Raw genomic sequence first — 24060 nt, forward strand, 5'->3', positions numbered from 1 at the left:
CCCAAGCCGCAGGCCTTCTGTGTGCAGGGGGGCCCCACTAGGCGCCTCATGCACTTGCTGTGGTTCCTCCCATCGTTCCTCCCACCGCGAGGTGGTGGGCCCTGCTCTCCTCCCCATTTGGACGATGAAGCGGTGAAACCGTCATCGCCCCTCGTAGCCTGTTAACCTCCTGAACGAGCTCTTAACCACCACCCGTGAGGGTTATTCCCAGCAGAGGCTGCCGCTGGGGAAAGGCCCGGAGGAGAGACAGAGCCTGGCTGCCCCTGGGCCCGCGGGGGGCCGACAGGGGGGCGACCCGAGGGGTCTGTGGATCACTCTGAGGGAGCTGGCGGGGGGCGCGAGCTGGGGGGACAGCAGGGCCTCTGTGTGTAAGCGAGCAGCTGGAGGAGGGGCCCCCGGGGCTGCAGGGTCCCCCCGGCCGGGGCCAGCTGGGGCCAGCTCGGGTGGAGGCCGTGGGGTTGGGCACACATGGGAAGGAGGCTCTGCACTAGCTCTCCGCACGCGGAAGGTGGGAGCGGCGGCAGGGCGGCCAGAGCAGCGGGGCAGGGGCCTGGCAGGTGGCTCTCACCAAGGCCCCGGTGGTCCTTGGAGGACCAGGTGCGGGTGCGTTGGGGAGGCGAGGGGTCGCAGGGGCCGGTGTGAGGGAGGAGGGTTGACTCAAATGCCCGGCAGGGTTCACCTAAACTCAGGCGGGGCCCTGGGTGCCTGAGCCCCACGTGCAGCCCGGGGCCGTCTGCGCCACTGAAAGGGAGGCCAGGGCCCACACCCGTGGCGTGCGGGGCAGACGAGGGCGCAGTGACCCAGCCGACAGGATGGTCAGAGAGTGCAAGAGAGGAACTGGGCGCTCAGAAGACTGAGCTCATGTCTGGTGCAGGGCAGCAGGGTGGGGATGGGGGCAGGAAAAGGGTGACCCAGGCGTGGGGAGTCAGCACCAAATCCTCAGGGCAAAGCTGGGACACGCAGCGGGCAGGGGGCCCCCATGACCCGGCGCCTCAGCCCCGGAGAGGGACCAGCCCAGAGGGTGGCGGCCAGGGGAGGAGCCTGTGTGGTCAGAGATACCCCCGGTGTCTCTGTCCGTCTGTCCATCCATCTGTCCAGGCCAGGCCCATGGCTGGCGCTCCTGCCACTGCACTGTTGTTTTCAGCGAGACAAATGACCTGGGTGGGCAGAATGATAAGAACTACAAATAGAGGAAAATGGACCCAGAATGGAAGGGACGGGAGAGAGCACAGGTGGCTTTGTAAATGGATCACGTGACTCAGTGCAAACAAGGGTGTCTGAGCCACGTAGCCACAGAGAGCACAGCAGTTTTCGGGTCTGGGAGGAAGGTCAGTGACACCACATCCTGAGCGCAGGAGCACCGCTGGGGGAGGGCTGGGGCCTCAGGGTCTGACCCTGGGAGGTCACGGTCACCCTGAGTCCCAGTGGCAGACCCAGACCCTGACGCCGGGCTTCCCGAATCCTCTTATGCCACTGCCATTGCCCACCGTGTGTCCTGGGCGGTTGTCACCCGTCTGCCCACCTTAGCAACCTGCTTTTTATGGCAGTGGGCCCGCCGGGCTCTTGGGGGTGTGGGCAGGGAAAGCGTTATGAACAAACCAAAACGAGTGGTGGTGAAAGAGATGGCTGGAAAATGTGCCTAAAAGAAGGACTGCGGCACAGGGTTAGTGGTGCCGGGTTAAGTCTGTCCAGGGTTCGAGCCCCAGTGTCCTGCCTGAGGCCCGGCCCAGCTCCTGCTGCAGCATCTCCTGTCAAGCTAGCACAACACCCTCTGCAGGGCGGGGCTGGGAAGACGGAATCCCTTCCCTCAAAATGTGTTCCAGCCACGGTTCTAGGCACTGGCAGAACCCGTGAACCAGATGGACCAACAACCCTGTCCTCAGGGCGCTTGTGTTCTACCAGTGCTGGGAAGACACAAGCAATAAACAGGACGAGGGAGGGAACTACGGGAAAAGGCGAAAGGAGAGCAGGACTTGGGGCATCAGAAGTGTCTGGGGGCGGGCTGCAATCTCTAGAAGGGGGATCGGGGTCACTGAGAAGGAAGAAGACCTGAGGATGGGGCCTTAGGTGGGAGGAGGGGCACGCTGGCCAGCACCCAGGAGGCCGGCCCAGGTCCGAGAGGGGCCCGGCACAGTGGAGGTCTGGGGGAGGCGCTGACAGCTGGAAGGGGCCAGCGAGCAGACCCCGGGTTCCCGAGGTGGCGTGGCACGATTTGGGGGAGAGTCACATTGGAGCCAGGTGTTCAGGTTGAGCGTCCAGAGGCGAGAAGGACACAGGTGTCCTGAAGCCTCAAACTGCCTGTGAGCAAGTGGGAGGGGGGAGTCTGGCCGGAGTCCTGGCGTCCGTCTGAGGCCTTCGGGTAGGCTCTGCTCGGGCCCCCAGAACCACCCAGGCCCCCCAGGCTCCCCACCCCCTTGGGAGCCCCATGGTCTCACTGTTGTGCTCAAGCTCACTGGGAAAGCCCCCTCCAGGCAGCACCTACATTCCCAACAGCTCTTTAAGGTGATCAGAAAATGCTGCATTTTCACAGAGAGCTTGTTCTGGTAAAACACCCCGTTCCCCTTCCCCTTTCTCTCCCTTTGCTTTTCCCAATTGCACAGAAATTCCTGGCCCTCACTGGCTTTGCTCTCAAGAACAAAAGCATAATAAATATCTTTTTCAAAGCACCACTGCTTAACCCTACAGCCCAGTCTCGGCCAGTTTCCTTCAGGTCCTTGGACTGTCATATCACCATTTACTTTCTTTTTTTAAAAATTATAATTTACTTTTGGCTGCTGTGGGTCTTTGTTGCTGCGCGCGGGCTTTCTCTAGTTGTGGCGAGCGGGGGCTACTCTTCGTTGCGGTGCGCGGGCTTCTCATTGCAGTGCCTTCTCTTGTTGTGGAGCATGGGCTCCAGGCAGCCGGGCTTCAGTAGTTGCGGCACGCAGGCTCAGTAGTTGTGGCTCGCGGGCTCCAGAGTGCAGGCTCCGTAGTTGTGGCGCACAGGCTTAGTTGCTCCGCGGTATGTGGGGTCTTCCCGGACCAGGGCTTGAACCCGTGTCCCCTGGATTGGCAGGCGGATTCTTAACCGCTGCGCCACCAGGGAAGCCCGCCATTTTCTTTTTTAATCAATAGATCCCAAATGTGATTTGTTAGAACAATTATTAACTAACATCTTTACTATTTGAAGAACTCATGCAAATTGATTACGAAACAAAACACCATGGGGCGGGTAGTGCTGTGAGGTGGGGCGAGCCCACCCAGATGGGGCTCCTGCCAGCCCCGGCCCTGCGGTCCAGAGGCCCTTCGTGTGAAGAAGTTCAATGATGGAGAAAAGCAAGGCCACATTCAGCGTCGGGGGTAGGACCTTTCACTGAGTCTCACTCGCTCCCTCTGTAAAATGGGAACATAACCTGCTCAGAGGTTTTCCTGCAGGTGGACTGAGCCCAGGCCCCAGCCTGGAGCAGGGCTAACTCAGTGTGGGAGCGTCTCATGGACACTGTTATGGACGGAACTGTGTCCCCTTAAAGTTCAACATGACTGCATTTGGAGATGGGGCCTTTAAGGAGATAATTAAGGTTAAAGGGGCCCAGATCCCACAGGACTGTGCCCTTATAATAAGGGGAAGAGACAACAGAGGGACCTCTGGCTCTCTCCGAGGAAAGGCCGGATGAGACACAGAAGAGAAGGCAGGTGTCTGCAAGCCCGGGAAAGAGTCCCTTCCAAAGCCACCCTGAGCCTGCACTTCTCGCCTCCAGGACTGTGAGAAAGTACATTCCACCGTTTAGGCTGCCTGGGCTGTGGCACCTTGTTAGAGCAGCGTTTTGGGCTTGAAAGATGCCACTCTGCGAGGGAGTGGCGAGGGAGCTGTGCCCCAGAGGTCAGCGGAGGTGACCTCACTTCCAACAAGGGCTCCCGCCCTGCTCCGGCGCTACGGACAACACCTCAGTTCAGGACAGCTGCACCTCAGGCCTCACACACACACTAAAAACAGATCCATCTGGAATTACGAGCTAATCAAGTGCGCACCAATGTTACACCACGAGCCCTGATTTATGATTCATCAAGAAAGCTTTCGTTAAAAAAAAAAGTAGGCAACACGATCTGCCACAACTGTTTATTATATTTAGAAGTCTACAAATTTGAGCTTTTAAGAAAAATTCACAAAATATTCAGTTGAAACCACATTTCTGGTTCATCAAATTTCAAATATATTTTAATGTGCTGAACAATATATTCTAATGCTGTCTAAAACACAGCCAAATTATTTTTCTTTTATTCATTTGTACACATTCTGTAATTTTTTGAAAACCAAGATTAAGATAAAAAATGTTAAGAAAACTACCCAATTACAATGATTATTTTCCCATGTACTGGAATATTTTCTGTGGGTGTGTCTTCTTACCTTATTCATTTTTACTTCTGTACACTATATCGATTTATAAATGCACTTAGGGAGTTCTCATCTTACATTTCTCATAAATTCAAACAGCAACGCCTTGTCAAAAGATTAATTTGCTTGGCAGTGCAGAAGCTTAGGCTGTTAAAAGCACTCACTGAAAATTATTTTTAAATTTATCGATCATCCAAAATAAACAATTTCAAAGGGACAGACGCCTTTAAACATGATTTTGAAATCACCTTAACATGTGGAAATATAAACGAAGCAATCTCAAATTAGACACCAGCCATTTTTGGTCTTTTGTTTTTATTCTTTGCTCCCTTTTTAATGAAATATATGTCGTGAATTTTGTTTCTCCAGGCCCTCCTCGTATCAGCTGATGCTGGTAACCCTTAGCCCATGAGCCTCACAGCACTGAGACACCCCCCCACCCCCGCCCCCGAGGAGAGGTGGAGGAGCCCTTGTTTCCAGACCCCCAGCTGTTGGAACCAAAGAGTCCAAGGAAATTAAGCAGGGGTGTGCACGGATATGCCAGAAGGAAGGTGTGTGCAGGAAGTCACGCAAAACAGAAATCGCAGGGAAGCTTCTACTACACCAAAAATAACAATTTCTCAAAAGAAATATTAAAAATCAGGAATGTATGTATACCCTGTGAAAAAGTAGCAAAACAATCCACAAAACTGGCTGGTCTTCACTGCAGTCTGTGATGTGGTCACTGGTTCATTTAAAGAGGAATTTCTCCAGGAAATACATATCGCAACGTCAGTATTAAGAACCATAGCGATCCTACAGAAAGAACCAACACGAAAGTTTACGACTATCAGCGTCACCAAAACGGGTGCCGCAGCGACGGGAACCCGCACCCGAGGAAGTGGGAACCGGAAGCTCCTGGCGCCTGCGCTGCGGCCCCTGGGCTGTGGGAAGGACGGTGAGGGGTGCAGGGCCCCATGGTGAGCCCTCCAGGGGGCAGGTGTGATGGGGGGACAGAGGAACCCTGAAATTCTGGTTCAGCGGAGGGATCTTGCAGGAGCACCTTAAACTCTCTGTGCCTCTGTTTTTCAATCCATAAACTGGGGATGATCACTTATAAAAAATAGGGATGTCACCTCCGCGGAAGGACTGTGTGGGCTCGGCTGCCCTAAGGGACGCGAAAGAGCTCTGCGAATTCTAACCAAAGGTTGTGTCACCCACAGCAGGAGCCCCAGGGCCGCGGAGCTCTCCACAGTGGGGGCACCTCCCCAACCCGGGAGCCCCCTTTAGCGGCAGCAGAGTCCACGTCGATTAGGTCCTACTCCCTACAGCCATGTTTCACGTTATCAATAGCGTCCTAAAATAACGGGAGGTAAGCAAGAAGGTTCACAAAGTCGCCTTCGTATAATCAGAGCCGGCCTTAAAGCATTATACGTGAGCACGTTCCACTCCTGCCTCATTTAAAAGACTGAAATACAATCTAAATATCCAACTCGGGGAATATTTAAATAAATTACATCTATTTTCACTCAACAGAATGTGGTTTCTGAAGACTTTTTAACTACACGGAAGTGCTCATAACAAAACATCATGAAGGAAAAAGAGGGTGCAAAACCACAGACACAATATAATCCTTTACAAATTTTAAACAGGTATCTGCACAGAAACCTAGAATCGACATAGAATAAGCCAAATGTTAACGGAAGTCTGCCCTGGGAGGTGGGGTTATGGGTAATTTTTTATTTTCTTCTTAATATTTCTGTTTCAATAGAGGAAAAGAGTAGGTCATGATCATGACAATTCCTGTAACAATTCCTCTAGAGTCATAACTTAGAAAATTTAAACAAATATGAAATTATAATTTCTGGTTTTCATGGTGTCCTGGGTTACACTGTAGCAAACATATAAATCAATAATATAAAATCTGACTTTCCAGCAGTTGAAGAGTGGTCCGAATCTCATTTTCAAAACTATGAACCCACCATCAAACTCAGTTAACGTCATCCCCGTTTCACTAACCTGAATCGAAGTCATGACTCCGTTAGCAAAGACGGAGAGCTTTCCAGCAACGGATCTCACTCCCTGCTTAAACTGGGCCATGTCGGGGGCCGTGGGCAGCATGCTCGTGAGGTTGTAGTTTCCTGCACACAGAGCAGACACTGGCTCGTCACTACCGCAGGGATGGCACAGCCAGTGCCCAGGGACCCGATGGCTTTGGAGAACTCGGCTCCCCTCCCCTCCAGCTGCCCATAAGCAGCAGCTGTGGTTAAGGGAAAAGGAGCCTGCGGTGGGTTTCAGCGCCAGCCCTACCATGAAGCAGCTGCAAGACCCCACGGTGAGAGAAGATGCAGCACTAGGTCTTAAGACCACCACGGGTTCAAATACTGGCACTGCCACTTCCAAGCTGTGTGCCTTTGGAGAGGTTCCTTACCCTCTCTGGGCCCGTTTCCTCCAGGCACTTAACACAAGACCTGACAGAGAAGTACTCAGTCAATGGCAGATGGGCGGACATCTGTGGGTTTTTCGGACTCAGCATCTCTTCCCCCTTTTGGTACAAGCCCTCCTCCTCTGCGGGAGGTCTCTCCCCCAGCCCCCTAAACCACGCATGGGAACGTGACCCAGACCTAGCCAATCAGAGCCTTCCTGGATTCCCGCATTCTCAAGGGAGGGGAGCCGTTTGCTTGCTCTGGGGTTACTGGTGGGGGCGAGGCGACGCTGTAGCTGTCTGTGACTAGGGCTGTCCCCCTCCCACTCCCTCCTCAAGGAGGGAAGGAGGAAGCCTCTGGCAGTGCGGGAGGAGGCTCACCCCAGGAGGAAAGGCAGAGGGGTGGGTGGGGCTGTCTGCGGACTCAGCAGGGCCGGCCGACCCCTCCCCCTCCCCGAGGCCGCTGTCGGCTGGGTTTCTGCTGCTGAAGTTTTGGTTGTCCCAGCACAGCAGCATACTGCACACAGGTGAAGCGCATCAGAGGTGTCACACATAAAGGGGTCCCTGGAGCTGACAGATGGGCTTCTGTGGCGCACTTTTGTCACACAGCTGTGAAAAGGTGCCGGAGGGGCTCAGAGACTTTGTGAGAGAACGCCAACCCTGCAGAGCCTCCAGGGAGCCAGCCCAGCTGCCCCTCGGCTCCGCAGGTCACTCTACACCCGCCTGCCCCTTAAGCAGCAGCAGAAGCCAGGTCCCTTTCCAAGAACCAAATAGGAGGCACGCATTTACCCTCCGGCACGGACGCCACCCCGGAGAGACAGTGTGTCTTCCCACAGCGCCATCCCGTGCCCAGCACTCGGGGAGGGGCCACAGGTGCGGCTGCTTCTCCTCTCTGCCCCTCGTGACATTTTAGAGTCTTGTAGCCCTTTGCCAATGACAGAGCGACAGCCTAGCCCAGCCCAGTGACGGGACTTGGGTTCAAAGCCCAGCACGGTGGGTGCTACCAGCCGGTAAGATGAATCTGAGAGGAAATGAAGAGCTAGTGTGACATCCTGGGCGCAAAGGGCCAGTCACAGCTGCTCCATGGCGTGGCGAGGTCCGGAGCGGCGAGGGGGCTGTGCCCCAGAGGTCAGCGGACGTGACCTCAGCAGAAGCGCCTCCACTTACAGGCTTCCAACTCGAGAAACGCTGAGAAAGGAGGGAGCACAGCTGAGGCAGGAGGTTTAACGTGGAGGCAAAGCGCTGCGGTGGCTGCTCCACTCGGGCGCACAGACGCCCCTTCTTTTTGCTCAGGTTGACAAGACTCCGGTTTGTGTAACTGAACCTGGTTGGCAACAGCACCGCACAGCTGTGACGTGTGACAGATATGCTCAGCAAATCACCAAACAAAACCGCCCGACGGCCGACTGAAGTCAGTGCTTTGGAGGCCGACAGGCCCAAAGAGGCCAGGCTCCTGGACCCCGGGCCTGAGCCAGGAGGAAAGGAGAGAGTGGCCGACGTGCCTCCGGGGAGCCTCGAGACCCAGGGACAACAGCAAACGCGCCAGGAGCCCCTACGACCCTGGGCAGTGCGCCCCGAGCCCGGACAGAGGTGTCCGTCCGCAGCGCCCTGGGCTTCCCGGGTGGCCCCGTTCAGACTCAAATGATCAGGACCAGGTTTTGGAAAGAAATGCACCAGAGGGGCAAGCTGGGTTTCCAGCTTCTTCTGTTCCGACACTGCTCTCAACAAAGAACAAAGCCACCTCTGCTCTGTCATCTGGTTCCCTCTGAGCCTGAGTGGCTCCCTCGGAGGCAGTGCCCAGCGATGGCCGTCCCCCGTCCCCCAACTGACCCTGCTCTGGAGTGACGGCAGGGACGGGCACTGTGCCAGCTGTGGATGCTTACGTGTGCTCCCCATCTACTCCCTCCCAGACCGTGGAAAGGAGCGGCCTCGGAGCAAAGCCAGGGTTAAAGCGCGCCCCCAGGAAGTATCAGGAGGCATTTCTAATTTGGAGAAATCTTCCCCTTAACCCTGAAGAAATTATAAAGGTGATCTACCTAGTGGCACTGATATTTCACGGATGGGGAAACATTTAAGATAAGGAACACAGAATACTCTCTTAAAACCAGCTTTTGCTCTTTGCTGAAATGCACTCTAAATAAAAAGTAAATATTTAATGATCAGTGTTCAGTGCGCTTGCACTTAGAGCAGTTATTAAAGGCATCTGATGAGAGATGCAGAATGAGGGTAATCGTGGTCTGAACCATCTGGGTTTGGGATGGAGGAGGGAGGGGGAGGGAGGGCAGGTGCTGCAAGCAGGACCACTGGCCGCTGGGGAGGGGCTGAGGGTCCCTGGGCAGCCTCGCACCCCAGGATGGTCCTATCAGGGCTGCGAGTCCCCAGGACAGGAGCCTGTCTGGGACCCACAGAGGGCCAAAAAAAATCAATGGACCTTTGTTTTCTGAAAGGGGACAGGAAGGTAAACGTCATCGCTGGCTGCAGCCTTCCTTCAACAATTGGAAATGCTGCTCATTTGATCTCTGAAAGGTTGTTTTTTTTTTTTTTTTTTTTGCGGTACGCGGGCCTCTCACTGCTGTGGCCTCTCCCGTTGCTCCGGACGCACAGGCTCAGCGACCATGGCTCACGGCCCCAGCCGCTCCGCGGCATGTGGGATCTTCCCGGACCAGGGCGCGAACCCGTGTCCCCTGCATCGGCAGGCGGACTCTCAACCACTGCGCCACCAGGGAAGCCCTGAAAGGTTTTTTTAAACAAACAATAATGTTTCAGAGTGAAACTTCCAGTAACTTGAATTACAAAAACAAACACGGCCAGGGGTGAGATTCAACCTGTTAGGTTCTCTGGACTGCCCTGCCCCTGTGCCAGGGCGCCCATGAGGTAGCCCAGCACTGACCCACGGGGGGCAGAGGCGGGACCCTGGGAGGCCTCCACAGAAGCCGAGCACCCCTCTGCCAGGGGCGGCCGCACAAGGAAATGCCCTGACAAGAGGCCAGGACACCGAAAGTTCGCATATGAGAACACAAGTCCGTGAGCCACACCTGCCCCAACCCAGGCCCAGTGCAGGAAACGGCCCGTCAGAAAGCAGCTGCTCCTGCTGGAGGCCAGAGGGCGGCCTAGGAGGCTCCCTGCCCAGGGGCCGCGCACCGGGCCTGTGTCCTGCAGGTCTCTGGTCCACCCACCTGGCTAGAACCCTCCCTCTCACTGCAGCACAGCAGCCGGGCAGCGCCCGCTTCACCCCGGGGGCCACGGTGGCTCTTGAAACGCCCCCAAACCCCAACACGGAAGGCCCCAGGCATTCGGGTCTCCCCCATGACCTTCTCTGTTGGGGCTGTTTCTCTCTGGGCTCAGAAAACAGTTGTTCTCTGTGGCTGCAAGGCCCAGTGGCCGCCCGTGTGGGGTCCCTCCATGCCCACGCCCAGCTCCTCCAGGACGGGAGACGAGGGGTGCAGGTGGTCCCGGGCCTTGAAGATCCCCCCCCGCTTGGGTGCTCCTGCTGACGAGTGGGCTCCTGAAATGACCGCAGAGGACCCTGCTCCTTGAATGTCGGCCGTGACATAAGGGGGACACGTGGCCCTCCCCTTACCCCCGAGGCCTGACTTGGGGCTGACTGGGACTGGAACACGGCTTTCCTATGGCTCAGGGTCAGAGGGACAAGCAGAGAGGCGCTTGGTTCTGGACGCCCGTGACGGGCCTGTGTGCTGAGGCTTACTCCCTGAGGGGGGGCCCAGACATCTCTTCATCGGGGTCTGGACCCTCCTCTCCACCTGCCTGGCTCCAAAGCCCCATTCTGTCTCCCCTGGGAGGCGGAGGCTGGTGGACTCACCTGTTCTATCTGCTCTGACTACCCCTGGCGTCCGGGAGGGGCCTGGGAGGGCCTGCCATGTGCCAGACCCCGAGGTGACACTTTACATAAAGGACCTCATTTCAGCCTCAGTACAAACTGGTGAGGTAGGTATGGATATTACCCACCCATTTTACAGAGGAGGAGACCGAGGCTGAAGGTGACCTGAAATCCCCCAGGTCTCACAGTTAGGGAGTGGGTCCTGCCACACGGAAGCCCAGGGCTGTCCCCTCCAAGGCTGTGACACCACACGAGCCAGACACCAGGTTCACACCATGCTAGGCACCCCACCGCCCGTGACGATGGTTCAGGGAGATGACATGCCGGGTAACTTTGGGGACGTCGCTTAAATTCCATGACTTGGTCTCTTCACATGCAAAGCCTGGAATAATAACTTCTGCTCTGCCTGACTTACAGAGGCCATAGGAGCATCAAATAATGGCCGCTAACAATCCTGGTAAAGTACAAAGCCCTGTCCAGAGGAAATGTATTCATGCCGCAGACACGGTGGAGACCAGCCTCATTACCTGCCGTCTGCTTCCTCTGCTCATCAAACAGGTCAGCAGAACTGATGGAGGAACTTGCCGAAAGCCTCTCCAGCCGAGCCCTGGTTTCATACTAGACAAGACCAGGAGGAAAGAAACATTAGGCTCCAAACACCATGAGCAATTCTGCAGAAAGAATCACCGAGGAGCTATCACGGCTGGGCTGGGGGCCGGCATGACGCTCACGTCCTGCGGGTCACAAGCAGACAGGTGAACGCACAATGCCACGGCCAACAACGGTCAGTGGAGGGGAACCCAGAGGGAGAGTGACAGTGACAGCTCTGTCATGTGCTGCTCTCACCCAGCTGCCAGGAAAGGCCGCTCCAAGAAGCTCTCTCCCAATAGCCTTAGGTGATTTCCTAACTGAACTTGAATGTTGTCAACTTTAAAACAAGGCAGATTTTAGTGGGTGGAGAATAGCCAAGTGGCAACTCTAAATACACTCAAAATGCTAGTGGAGGGCTTCCCTGGTGGCGCAGTGGTTGGGAGTCCGCCTGCCGATACAGGGGACATGGGTTCGTGTCCCGGTCCGGGAGGATCCCACGTGCCGCGGAGCGGCTGGGCCCATGAGCCATGGCCACTGGGACTGCGTGTCCGGAGCCTGTGCTCCGCAACGGGAGAGGCCACAACACTGAGAGGCCCGCGTACCGCGCAAAAAAAAAAAAAAAAAAAAAGCTAGTGGAATTTCTACTGCTACAAAATAAAATCGGTACTTTAGGAAATAATTATTCTCTGTATCGTGCAGGAAGCCTAGTAATAACACGTATCTCTAAGAGTTTTGCGTAAGCACATTAGTGCTTCACAATTAAAAGGAAACCTTTAAGCTCCTCATTTCCATTTGAGTCTTACTGCTTAGCCAGACTCCGCTAAGATAAGCTCATTAACATTTCTGAGAAAAGAGGCAATAATCTCTTTTCTGAAAATAAATATACCTACCCTCGAGAATCTATCTGTATACTTCATTTAACTATGGTTAAAAAATTGCTAAGTAGGGCTTCCCTGGTGGCGCAGTGGTTGAGAGTCCGCCTGCCGATGCAGGGGACACGGGTTCGTGCCCCGGTCCGGGAAGATCCCACATGCCGCGGAGTGGCTGGGCCCATGAGCCATGGCCGCTGAGCCTGCGCGTCGGGAGCCTGTGCTCCACAGCGGGAAAGGCCACAACAGTGAGAGGCCCGAGTACCGCAAAAAAAAAAAAAAAAAAAAAAAAAAAAAAATTGCTAAGTAAATTACAGGTGTATCAAAAATCTCCTGAAATTTACTCAAAAGGTATCGAATGGATGGCTATTCAAAACACTGAGAAAGGAATGAGAGAAAGATGAGACACTGTCCCTGCCTTCCCATCACTCCTCTAGCTGGAGCGGCAAAGTGGGGCGATTAGTCAGAAAGACCTGGGCTCGAGTCCTGCTCCAGCACTCTGGGGACAGGGGTCCCTTGCAGCCTGACTCCATCTCACTCAGCATCCAGCACCTCCTCCCACACCTCCCGTGGCCCTGCTGGCTTCCTGCTCTGTGGGGACCACACAGAAACTCCCTGGGCACTTACGTCAGCTTTGGCTTGTCTTCCAAAGTACATATCTGAGGAAATGGCTTTGACGTTGCCAAACTTCTTCTGGGCCTCATCTGTATTTTCAACTGGCTCATAGTCTGGCTTGCGGCGAGCAGTAGGTCTACAGTTAGCAACAGCCAAAACAGGAATGACGTCAGTAAGATGATGAAATAGGAGTTTTCTCCCATTACCCCTTAGAGAACACTGGTTTTGACAATCACCCACAGATGAGAATGCCTTTGTGGGAGTCCAGGAGTCCGGCAGAGAGGGTCCAGCACACTGCTGGAGCAAAAAATCCGAGACTGGATGCATTAAAGAGGGTAAGAGGAATAGTTTCACTGGGCCCATGTCACTCCTCCTCCAAGGCAGCACAGCTCAGTGCCAAGAGGGATCCACGGGGCCTGCAATTTCTCCCACGGGGGAAGGTGAGAGGGTGGTGAGCGGGTGCCTGGTCTCCCCAGCTGTGTGGGACATTGCCAAGGGTGCCTCTTTCTTTCTCATCCCACCCAGGATACTGAGGTGACCGACACAGCTTAGGGGCTGCGGAGGCTGGAAGCAGAGCAGCCAGGGCTCAGAACTCATCAAAGCTGTGTGCATTCCACTAACCACTTCCCGAACTCCACGAGGAGGCCTGCTCACAAACCACTGGATACGCTTTGCCTGGGGAGCCCCCAACTGGCCCTCCAACGCTCTGCATGCCTCACCCATGCACCTTTGGCCCCACAGCTGGCTCCCTGCACATGCCCCTGTGGATGGTGAGGGCAAGCCTTTGCAGACAGAAAGTGAGCATGTGCAAAAGTCAGCCCAACTCTGAGATTCACAGAGGGCACAGCAACCCGAGCATTTCAGGGCACCACCCTGGGGAGAGCAAGCAGGAGGCTCTCAGCACCTGGCCCTGCTCTGTGGGACTGAGAAAAGACATACCATCCTGAGATGTCACCCCCAAGAGGAATAAGAAGTGTGGAGTGAGTGCATCCATAGCAAAGGTCTGAGTAAGCCTCCGCATCTCCAGCAGGGCTGACTACTGAAGGCATTGCTCACCCAAAGCCAGGCACTAAAGACTGGAGGAGGCGATTGCTCCTTCAAATGCAAAGACAGCAACACAAGACTCCAAGGAACATGAAAAACCAAGGAAACATGATACCACCAAGGGAAACAATAATTTTCCAGTAACTGATCCCAAAGAATTGCCTGACAAAGAATTCAGAATAATTGTTTTAAGGAAGCTCATCAACCTACAAGAACACAGACACCTCAATAAAATCAGGGAAATAATACACAGATAAAATGAGAAGTTCAACACAGAGACAGAAATCATAACCGCTTCCCATCGCTCACATTACCGTCTGAGCTCCGCCTCCTGTCAGATCAGCGGCGGCATTAGATTCGCATAGGAGCATGAACCCAGTAGGTTCGAACCAGAACTGCACGTGGGAGGGATCTAGGTTGTGCGTTCCTTATGAGAATCTAATTCCTGATGATCTGAGGTAGAGCTGAGGTGGTGATGCTAGCGCTGGGGAGCGGCTGCAAATACACATTATCATTGGCAGGGAGGTCTGACTGCACAGAAACCATAATAAGTCAATTGCTTGCAGACTCATCAAAACCCTGTCAGTGGGAACTTCCCTGGTGGCAACAGTGGTTGAGGGTCCGCCTGCCAGTGCAGGGGACACTGGTTTGAGCCCTGGTCTGGGAGGATCCCGTGTGCCGTGGAGCATCTGGGCCCGTGTGCCACAACTGCTGAGCCTGCACTCTGGAGCCCACGGGTCACAGCTACTGAGGCCCACGTACCTGGAGCCCATACTCTGCAACAAGAGAGGCCGCTGTGTTGAGAGGCCTGTGCACTGCAGTGAAGAGTGGCCCTGCTCGCCACAATTGGAAGAGGGCTGGCACGTGGCAGTGAAGACCAAACGCAGCCAAAAATAAAAAATAAATAAGTAAATAGGTAAAATAAATAAATTTGAAAAACAAAACAAAACCTGTCAGTGAGTGGCAAGTGAAACCAAGCTCAGGGCTCCCATTGATTCTGCATTATGGTGAGTTGTATAATTATTTCATTATATATTATAATGTAATAATAATAGGAATAAAGTACACAATAAAGGTAATGCGCTTGAACCATCCTGAAACCACCCCCCACCCCCGAATCCCGGGCCGTGGAAAAATTGTCTTCCACGAAACTGGTCCCTGGAGCCAAAAAGGTTGCAGACCACTGAAGCAGAAGAAAGAATCTGTGAACTTGAAGACAACCCATTTGAAATTATCCAGTCAGAAGAGAAGAAAGAAAACAAGAAAAAGAGCAAAGAAGCCTATGTCAATTATGGGACACCATCAAGAACACAATTCATGCATTGTGGGAGTCCCAGGAGAAGAGAGGAAGAAAGGGGCGGAAAGCTTATTTAAAGAAATAATCTCTAAAAACTTCCCAAATCTGGAGAGAGATGTGGACATCCAGATACATGGAGCTCATAGGTCCCCAAACAGATTCAACCCAAAGAAATCTTCACCAAGAAATATATAATAAAACTGTCAAAAATCAAAGACAAAGAGAGAATTTTGATAGCAGCAAGAGAAAGAAACTCATTCTATAAAATGGAAGCCCTGTAAGGCTATAAGCAGATTTCTCTGCAGAAATCCTGACGGCCAGAATATAGTGGGATGATATATTCAAAGTGCTGGAAAAACAAACACAAACACAACTGCCAGCCACCAGACTTGTCCTACAAGAAATGCTAGAAGGAGCTCTTCAAGCTAAAATGAAAGGATGCTAATCAGTAACATGAAAACATAGGAAAGTATAAAACTCACTGGTGAAGGTAAGCATATAGCCAAATTCAGAACACTCTAATACTGTAATAGTGGTGTATAAATCACTTAACTCTAGTGTAAAGGTTAAAAGACAAAAGCGGTAAAAACGACGATAGCTACAGTAATTTATTAGTGGATACACATATAAAAAGATGTAAATTATGACATAAAAAACATAAAATGTAGGGAAGGAGAGTAAAAGAGTAGAGATTTTGTATGCAATCTAAGTTAAATTGTTATTAGCTTAAAATAGACTGCTATAACTGTAAGATGTTTTATGTAAGCCTCATGGTAATCACAAAGCAAAAACCTATAGTAGAAACACAAAAGGAAAAGAGAAAGGAATCAAAACATACCACTATGGAAAATCATCAAATCACAAAGGAAGACAGCAAGAGAGGAAGCAGCAAATAGAAGAGCTACAGAAACAGCCAAGAGAGGAAGCAGCAAATAGAAGAGCTACAGAAACAGCCAAGAGAGGAAGCAGCAAATAGAAGAGCTACAGAAACAGCCAAGAGAGGAAGCAGCAAATAGAAGAGCTACAGAAACAGCCAAGAAGCAGTCAATGAGACATGGCAATAGTACACCCTGAACTATCAACAATTCTTTTTTTTTTTTTGCGGTACGCGGGCCTCTCACTGTTGTGGCCTCTCCCGTTGTGGAGCACAGGCTCCAGACGCGCAGGCTCAGCGGCCATGGCTCACGGGCCCAGCCGCTCTGCGGCATGCGGGATCTTCCCGGACCGGGGCACGAACCCGTGCCCCCTGCATCGGCAGGCGGACTCTCAACCGCTGCGCCACCAGGGAAGCCCTCAACAATTATTTTAAATGCAAACAAATTAAATTCTCCAATCAAAAGACACAGAGTGTCTGAATGGATTAAAAAAAAAACAAAAACAAAAACAAGATACAACTATATACTGCCTGTAGGAGACTCACTTCAGCTTTAGGGACACACATAGGCTGCAAGTAAAGAGATGGAAAAAGCTATTCCATGCAGATGGAAACCAAAAGAGAGCAGGGAGAGCCATACTCATATCAGACAAAACCGACTTTAAGTCACAAACTGTAACAAGAGACAAAGGTCTTTATAGAATGATTAAAGGGTCAATTCATCAAGAGGATATAACAACGGCAAATATTTATGCACCCAACACAGGAACACCTAAATATAATAAGCAAATATTAACAGATCTGAAGGGAGAAATAGACAGTACTGCAATAATAATAGAGGACTTTAATATCCCACTTTCAACGATGGACAGATCATCCAGACAGAAAATCAATAAGGAAAACTGGACTTGAACCAAATGGAACAAAAGACATATTCAGGACGTTCCATCCTATAGCAGCGGAACACACATTCTCAAGCACACACAGAACATTCTCCAGGATGAATCACGGGCTAAGTCACACACAAATCTGAATGATATTTAGGTCTTAAGAAATTTAAGAAGGTTGAAATCACGTTAAGTATCTTTTCCAACCACAGGAGTATGAAAGTAGAAATCAATAACAGGAGGAAAAGTGAAAACTCCACAAATAGGTGGAAATTAAACAGCACACGCCTGAGCAACCAACAGGTCCGAGAAGAGACCAAAAGGGGAATTAAAGGATATCTGCAAACACAATCTTCAACAAAGGAGCCAAGAATATACAATGGAGAAAAGACAGTCTCTTCAGCAAGTGGTGTTGGGAAAGCTGGATGCTGTAAATCAATGGAGTAGAACATTCCCTCACACCATACACAAAAATAAACTCAAGATGGCTTAAAGGTTTAAATATAAGACATGACACCGAAAAACTCCTAGAAGAGAACATAGGCAAAACATTCTCTGACATAAATTGTACCAATGTTTTCTCAGGTCAGTCTCCCAAGGCAAAAGAAATAAAAGCGAAAGTAAACAAATGGGACCTAATCAAACTTATAAGCTTTTGTACAGTAAATGAAACTATAAACAAAATGAAAAGACCACCCACAGAATGGGAGAAAATATTTACAAGTGATGCGACCAACAAGGGCTTAATTTCCAAAATATGCAAAACAGCTCCTACGGCTCGATATCAAAAAAACCCACAAACGACCCAATCAAAAAATGAGCAGAAATAGACATTTCTCCAAAGAAGACATACAGATGGCCAACAGGCACATCCACAGATGCTCAGCATCACTAATTGCTAGAGAAACGCAAATCAAAACTACAATGAGGTATCACCTCACACTGGTCAGGATGGCCATCACCAAAAAGTCTACAAATAATAATTGCTGGAGGGTGTTGAGAAAAAGGAACCCTCCTTCACTGTTGATGGGAATGTAAGTTGGTGCAGCCACTATGGAGAACAGTATGGAGGTTCCTTAAAAAACTAAAAATAGAGCTACCACATGATCCAGCAATCCTACTCCTGGGCATATATACAGAAAAGACAAAAACTCTAATTCTAAAAGATACATGCACCCCAGTGTTCATAGCAGCACTATTTACAATAGCCAAGACGTGGAAGCAACCTAAATGTCCATTGACAGATGAATGGATAAAGAAGATGTGGTTTATATGTATGCAATGGAATACTACTCAGCCATAAAAAAGGATGAAATATGCCATCTGCAGCAACATGGATGGACCTGGAGATTATCATATTAAGTGAAGAAAGTCAGACAGAGAAAGCCAAATTTCATATGATATCACTTACACGTGGAATCTAAAAAAGATGATACAAATGAACTTATTTACAAAACAAACAGACTCACTAAAAAAGAAAACAAATTTAAGGTTACCAAAGGGGAAAGCTGGGGGAAGGGATAAATTAGGAGTTTGGGATTAACAGATACCACTACTACATATCAATGTAAAATAGAGGGCTTCCCTGGTGGCACAGTGGTTAAGAATCCGCCTGCCAATGCAGGGGATACGGGTTTGAGCCCTGGTCCAGGAAGATCCCACATGCTGCGAAGCAACTAAGCCCGTGCGTCACAACTACTGAGCCTGCGCTCTAGAGCCCGTGAGCCACAACTACTGAGCCCACGTGCCACAACTACTGAAGCCCGTGCACCTAGAGCTCGTGCTCTGCAACAAGAGAAGCCACCTCAGTGAGAAGCCCACGCACCGCAACGAAGAGTAGCCCCTGCTCACCGCAACTAGAGAAAGCCCACACACAGCAATGAAGACCAAATGCAGCCAAAAATAAATAAATAAAATAAATTAAAAAAAAAATCTCACCAATTTTCTAAAAAATAAAATAAAATAGATAAACAACATGGTCCTACTATAAAGCGCAGCGAACTACACTCAATACCTTATAATAACTTATAATGGAAAAGGATATGAAAAAGAATATATATATATATATACTTACATATTCAGTTGCATCTATCTATCTATCTATCTGAATCACTTTCCTGTACACCAGAAACTAACACAATATTGTAAATCAACTTTACTTCAATTTAAAAGAAAAAAGAAAAAAAGGATATCTTAAAACAAATAAAAATGGAAACACTTATGGGATATAGCAAAAGCAGTACTAAGAGGGAAGTTTAAGGCCAACAGGTATATGAAAAGGTGTTCAACATCAGTGATCATCAGAGAAATGGAAATCAAAACCACAGTGAGATATACCCCCTCACACCTGTTAGGATGGCTATTGTCAAGAAGACATGAGATAAGCGATGGTGAGGACTGGAGAAAAGGGAACCTTTGTATACCACTGGTGGGAATGGAAATTAGTATAGTCACATGGAAAGCAGTGTGGGAGTTCATAAAAAAATTAAAAATAGAACTACCATATGATCCCACTTCTGGGTATATATGTCTGAAGGAAACAAAGTCAGTATCATGAAGAGATCTCTGCAGCCCCGTGTGCATGGCCGCATTATTCACAATAGGCAAGATATGGAAGCAGCCTAAGTATCCGTCAATGGGTGAACGGATAGAGAAAATGTAGTATATGATATACAATGGGATAATATTCTGCTATAAAAAGGAAAGAAGGAAATCCTGCCCTTTGTGACAACATGGATGAACCTGGAGGAAGCTAGAGAAAGACAAATACTGTATGTCCTCACTTGGATGCAGAATCTAAAAAAAAAGAAGTTGAACTCAAAGAAACAGAGAGCAGAATAGCGGTTCCCAGGGAGATGGGGGCAGATGTTGGTCAAAGGGTACAAACTTTCATTTATCAGATGAATAAGTTCTGGGGATCTGACGTACAGCATGGTGATCATAGTTAATAATCCTGTAGTGTCACTTGAACTGTGGGAAGAGAGTAGAGCTAAAATGTTCTCAGCACAAAGAACAAAAACAGGTCAAGCTGATTTGGGGTACGGCAAACGCACTTCTCATTTATAATGTGTGCACACGCCATTTCGCTTTTTAGAAAGCCAACGGCAGTAATTTTGTAAAAGGATTTTAGGCCACTTTGAAAAGGCTGGATATTCTAATTAGAAAAATGAATAAATATCCAAACCACACAACATTTGAATGAATTTTGCTATTTAAAATAGGCCTGTTGGGCTTCCTTGGTGGCGCAGTGGTTGAGAGTCCGCCTGCCGATGCAGGGGACGCGGGTTCGTGCCCCGGTCCGGGAAGATCCCACATGCCGCGGAGCGGCTGCGCCCATGAGCCATGGCCGCTGAGCCTGCGCGTCCGGAGCCTGTGCTCCGCAACGGGAGAGGCCACAGCAGTGAGAGGCCCGTGTACCGAAAAAAAAAAAAAAATAGGCCTGTTATTTCACTCTTCAGTTCCACGGATCAATTAGTAAATACTGAATACATTGTCATGCACGTAAGACACTGCTCCACATTACGCAGGATACAAAATGAGTAGGATGACGGTACATTCCAGTCACCGAGGACAATCCCAGGTCACACCTGTTGTCCCAACATACTAGCATTGTCCCCCTGCACTCTATAAAGAGTTCCCTGGTTTGGACGATACATTATACAGCCCTTCATTCATAATCACCAAAAACTGTAGACAGTTCTTTGACAGGTAAATGGATAAACAGACTCAAAAATAAAGATGGAGGAACACAGCAACATGAATGAATCTCAAGTGCACTACGAAAAGTCAAAGAAGCCTGTCTAACAGGGCTGGTTACTGCATGCCTCCAATTATATGACATTCTGGGAAAGGAAAAACTGTGAGGTCAGAATACAGACCAGGATACAAAGAATATTCTTGAAATAGTACAACAAAATCATTTACTAGTGTTAGAGAATTTCCCTAGAGATGCATAGAGTCACTATTTACAATCCCACTGCTCTGGTATTCATACCTGTCTGTGTAGCCTGTGGTTTTTAGAATGATGTCAGTGTCTTTGACGGTCTCTTTTTTCCAAAAGGAATCCGAACTGTCATCCCAGCTAGAAAAAGAACTGCTCCTTAACTCCACTGGCTCATCAAAGTACCTGTATGAGAGAGAGCAGAACAGTGACTTTGGAGGACCTGACCGATGTCCACTCACATCCGGTGCATGGGGACCGCCCTTCCCGGCCTCTTTGGAGTTGGGGGCAGCCATGTGATCTGGCCAGTGCAACAGGAGCAGACATAAGGCGAGTCATTTCCAAGGCCTTTCAGGTGCCCAGTCTTCTCTTCCCTCGCCGCATGGAAGAGGTCGGGTTTTCCAGGTGCTTCAGCCTCGGGCAGGTGAAACCACCATCCACCTGGACAATCAAGATTCCACCAGAAGGACAGGTAAGCTGGACAATCACCTGTACCCTCAGCTGACTTTAGCGAATGAGAGACAAACCATCATTGCGTTAAGCCCTAAAGATCAGGGCGGGGGGGTGGGGGGGGGAGTATTTCTCACTGCAGCGTAACCTAGCTTATCCCAACAGCGCATGACGTCTTTGAGTGCTACCCCCTATAGGTTAGTCACAAATAATGCTTCAAGCCCATCCGAGGAGCTCTTTGTTGCCAATCCGGCCACGTCAGCCACGGTATAAGGCACCATCCCTAACAGCAAGCAGCCCTCAGTGTAAGTGACGCTGACAAGCCTTCTCCTGGAATCGCTGTCACGGGACCACCGCCCCGAGATGCTCTTCAGTCTGGAGCTTGACGTGAGCTTTGTCTGTAAGCATCTCAGGGGAGCTGCTGGCCTTCTGGGTGGGTTTACACTTTCATTAGCTGAGCGTCACTGAGCAGGGCATCGCTGAGAGAGCAAGGCTCAGGGACAGCTTTTGGTCCTGAGTGGTGGGAGAAAAACCTTTGACCAAGAGCAGCAGGGTTTGCCTGGAACAGGACAGAGATTGACAGGTGAGGCGGACGTGCCAGAGCCGCAGTGGAAAGTGACCGTGTGCCACCTCAGAGTTCAGGACCGCTTAGGGCGGAAAACAACCCGGCCAGGCATGCACTCCTTATAAAGGTGGTTCCCGAAGTTCAGAAGAGAGACGCGGATCCCAATGCTTGGGGCTGAGGAAAGGAAGGATGAAGGAAGAGAACACAGAGGCTTCAAAAATGTCACCAAGGTTTCTGCAGAGAGTAAGAATGGAAGCACACAGGAAACAAGGTGAGGGCCAAGCCCCGAGGGCATAAGGAGTTCATGAGCTAAGATGGGGGGCGGGGGAAAAGACTCAATATACTCTTTTATTCTCGCAGGAAAAAAACCAGAAAAAGGAGGGGGCATAAACCTGCCGTTTGAAGCAGATGGTATGACTTCATATGAATAATAGAAAAAAGGCAGAATTTCCGAATGTGGTTTCTGCATTCTCTGGCAAGGAGGTCATTAAGAACAAAGCTGGTTACACTAGCCCTCTCTCTCCAGGAAGGAAAACACGCAGTGTTCAAAGCGTATCTGGATTTCAGCTAGAAACTGACCAGGCTCTCCCTGCGGCTGATCAGCGGATGAGCCTGAGCCACTGGGCTCTGCTCAGAGAACAGAGACAACCAATCCCTGTTCAGAGAAGAGACCAGAACAACGAAGAGGCTCGAAGTCACGTCTGAGAAAGAAGGTTTGAAAGATGTGATCCACTTGTTGGCCTGGAAAGTTACCTTCAAATATCTGACGGACATATTTCTAAGGGACCAAGTGAAAGAATTAGGACCGATTCAATAAGGAATTTTAAAACTACTTAATAAGCACCTATGAGGAGCCAGGCACTTGCTGGGTGAGGATACTGGGCAAGGAGACATACTCAGATCCTGCCCTTATGAGGTTGACTGATCTGAGCTCAGAAACCCAGGGAGATATGTAAGCATAGGGCAGTGTTTCTCATGGAGCTGCTGTTGGACTGAAAGGCTGCCTGGAGGAGGAGGAGGGGGAGGAGGGGGAGGAGGGAGGGGAGGGGAGGAGGGAGGGGAGGAGGGAGGGGAGGGGGAGGAGGGGGAGGAGGAGGGGGAGGAGGGGGAGGGGGAGGGGGAGAAGGGAGAGGAGGGGGAGGAGGGAGGGGAGGGGAGGAGGGAGGGGAGGGGAGGAGGGAGGGGAGGGGGAGGAGGGGGAGGAGGGGGAGGAGGGAGGGGGAGGAGGGGGAGGAGGGAGGGGAGGAGGGAGGGGGAGGGGGAGGGGGGAGGGGGGAGGGGGAGGGGAGGGGAGGGGGAGGAGGGGGAGAAGGGAGGAGGGAGGGGGGGAGGGGGAGGGGAGGGAGGGGGAGGGGGAGGGGGAGGAGGGAGGGGAGGGAGGGGAGGGAGGAGGGAGGGGAGGAGGGAGGGAAGGGGGAGAAGGGAGGGGAGGGGAAGGAGTGCTAAGGGGCTGCGTTGTCTCCTGGAGGGCTCTGTGGTGGGGTGGGGGTGAGCACTGGATGGAGGTGGGTGGAACTTCCAGGCCCTTCACAACTCTGAGGCACTGGTACTCAGGACTTTTTGAATTTAGTATCACTCTAAGGGAATATTCTTCATTCCGATAAGCCAAAGTGCTTATCCTGGAATGTAGGGCCATCGGATTTTTTTTTTTTTTTTTTTAATGACTGGACAATTAAAAAATCAGGAGAGAGAAAGCCATTCTGCTAGGGTCCTACTGATGAGCAGGAGCCCGTTACGTCGTATTCTCTGCACTGCGGCGGGGAGGGTGCCCTTCCCACCACTCACCAGCGAGGCTCCCTGTGCTCCTACATGGTGTACGCAGTGCGGGAGGGCCTCCCGATGCACCAGGGAGGATGCGGTGGAGGACGGGCATCCACCAATGGCTGTGGGGCACCTGTCTTTCCTCGGAAACACAACAGCTGCCCCGGATCTCCAAATCTTTATTGACTTTCTAATGTTTTGATTTCTAGATCCTTGTTCTTAATACATTTCATTTTTATTTTCGCCCTCCCAGTCTGTCTTCACCCAACCTGAAAACATTCCTTACAATCCCTTGATAAGAGCACCCTAATAGCACATATCTGATTTACAGCTATAGACAACTGTCTGTTCCACTGAAGGCCACACTGGCTTTATAAGGCTGAACAAGTTGTTCTAGTTTCATTATTTGGTACTCAATATATAATTACATTGTTTATATCCTGGAAACAATGGAACTCAAAAAAACAAACAAAAAAACAAATCCCCAAGATATGGTTGGTCTTATTTTTAATAGAAACAGTACTCTTTCATAATTCATAATATTCAAGCTCTA

At 50.8% G+C, this 24060-nt stretch overlaps 1 protein-coding gene across 2 annotated transcripts in view; it reads right to left on the reverse strand.

The window, feature by feature from the left end:
• Positions 1 to 4082: 4082 nt before the first annotated feature.
• The window catches only part of ARFGAP3 (ARF GTPase activating protein 3), a 54621-nt gene continuing 34643 nt past the window's right edge, over positions 4083 to 24060 (reverse strand). For both annotated transcript variants that reach the window (XM_060025790.1, XM_060025789.1), the window contains exons 12-16: positions 20786 to 20917; positions 12702 to 12825; positions 11142 to 11232; positions 6371 to 6492; positions 4083 to 5167 (exon numbers count right to left, since the gene is read on the reverse strand). In XM_060025790.1, the coding sequence (XP_059881773.1) occupies positions 5150 to 5167; positions 6371 to 6492; positions 11142 to 11232; positions 12702 to 12825; positions 20786 to 20917 (487 nt within the window). In that variant the 3' untranslated portion in view covers positions 4083 to 5149. The remainder of the gene's footprint in view (positions 5168 to 6370; positions 6493 to 11141; positions 11233 to 12701; positions 12826 to 20785; positions 20918 to 24060) is intronic.

This window comes from Delphinus delphis, chromosome 11, assembly GCF_949987515.2.
Source record: "Delphinus delphis chromosome 11, mDelDel1.2, whole genome shotgun sequence".
Taxonomy (NCBI): domain Eukaryota; kingdom Metazoa; phylum Chordata; class Mammalia; order Artiodactyla; family Delphinidae; genus Delphinus; species Delphinus delphis.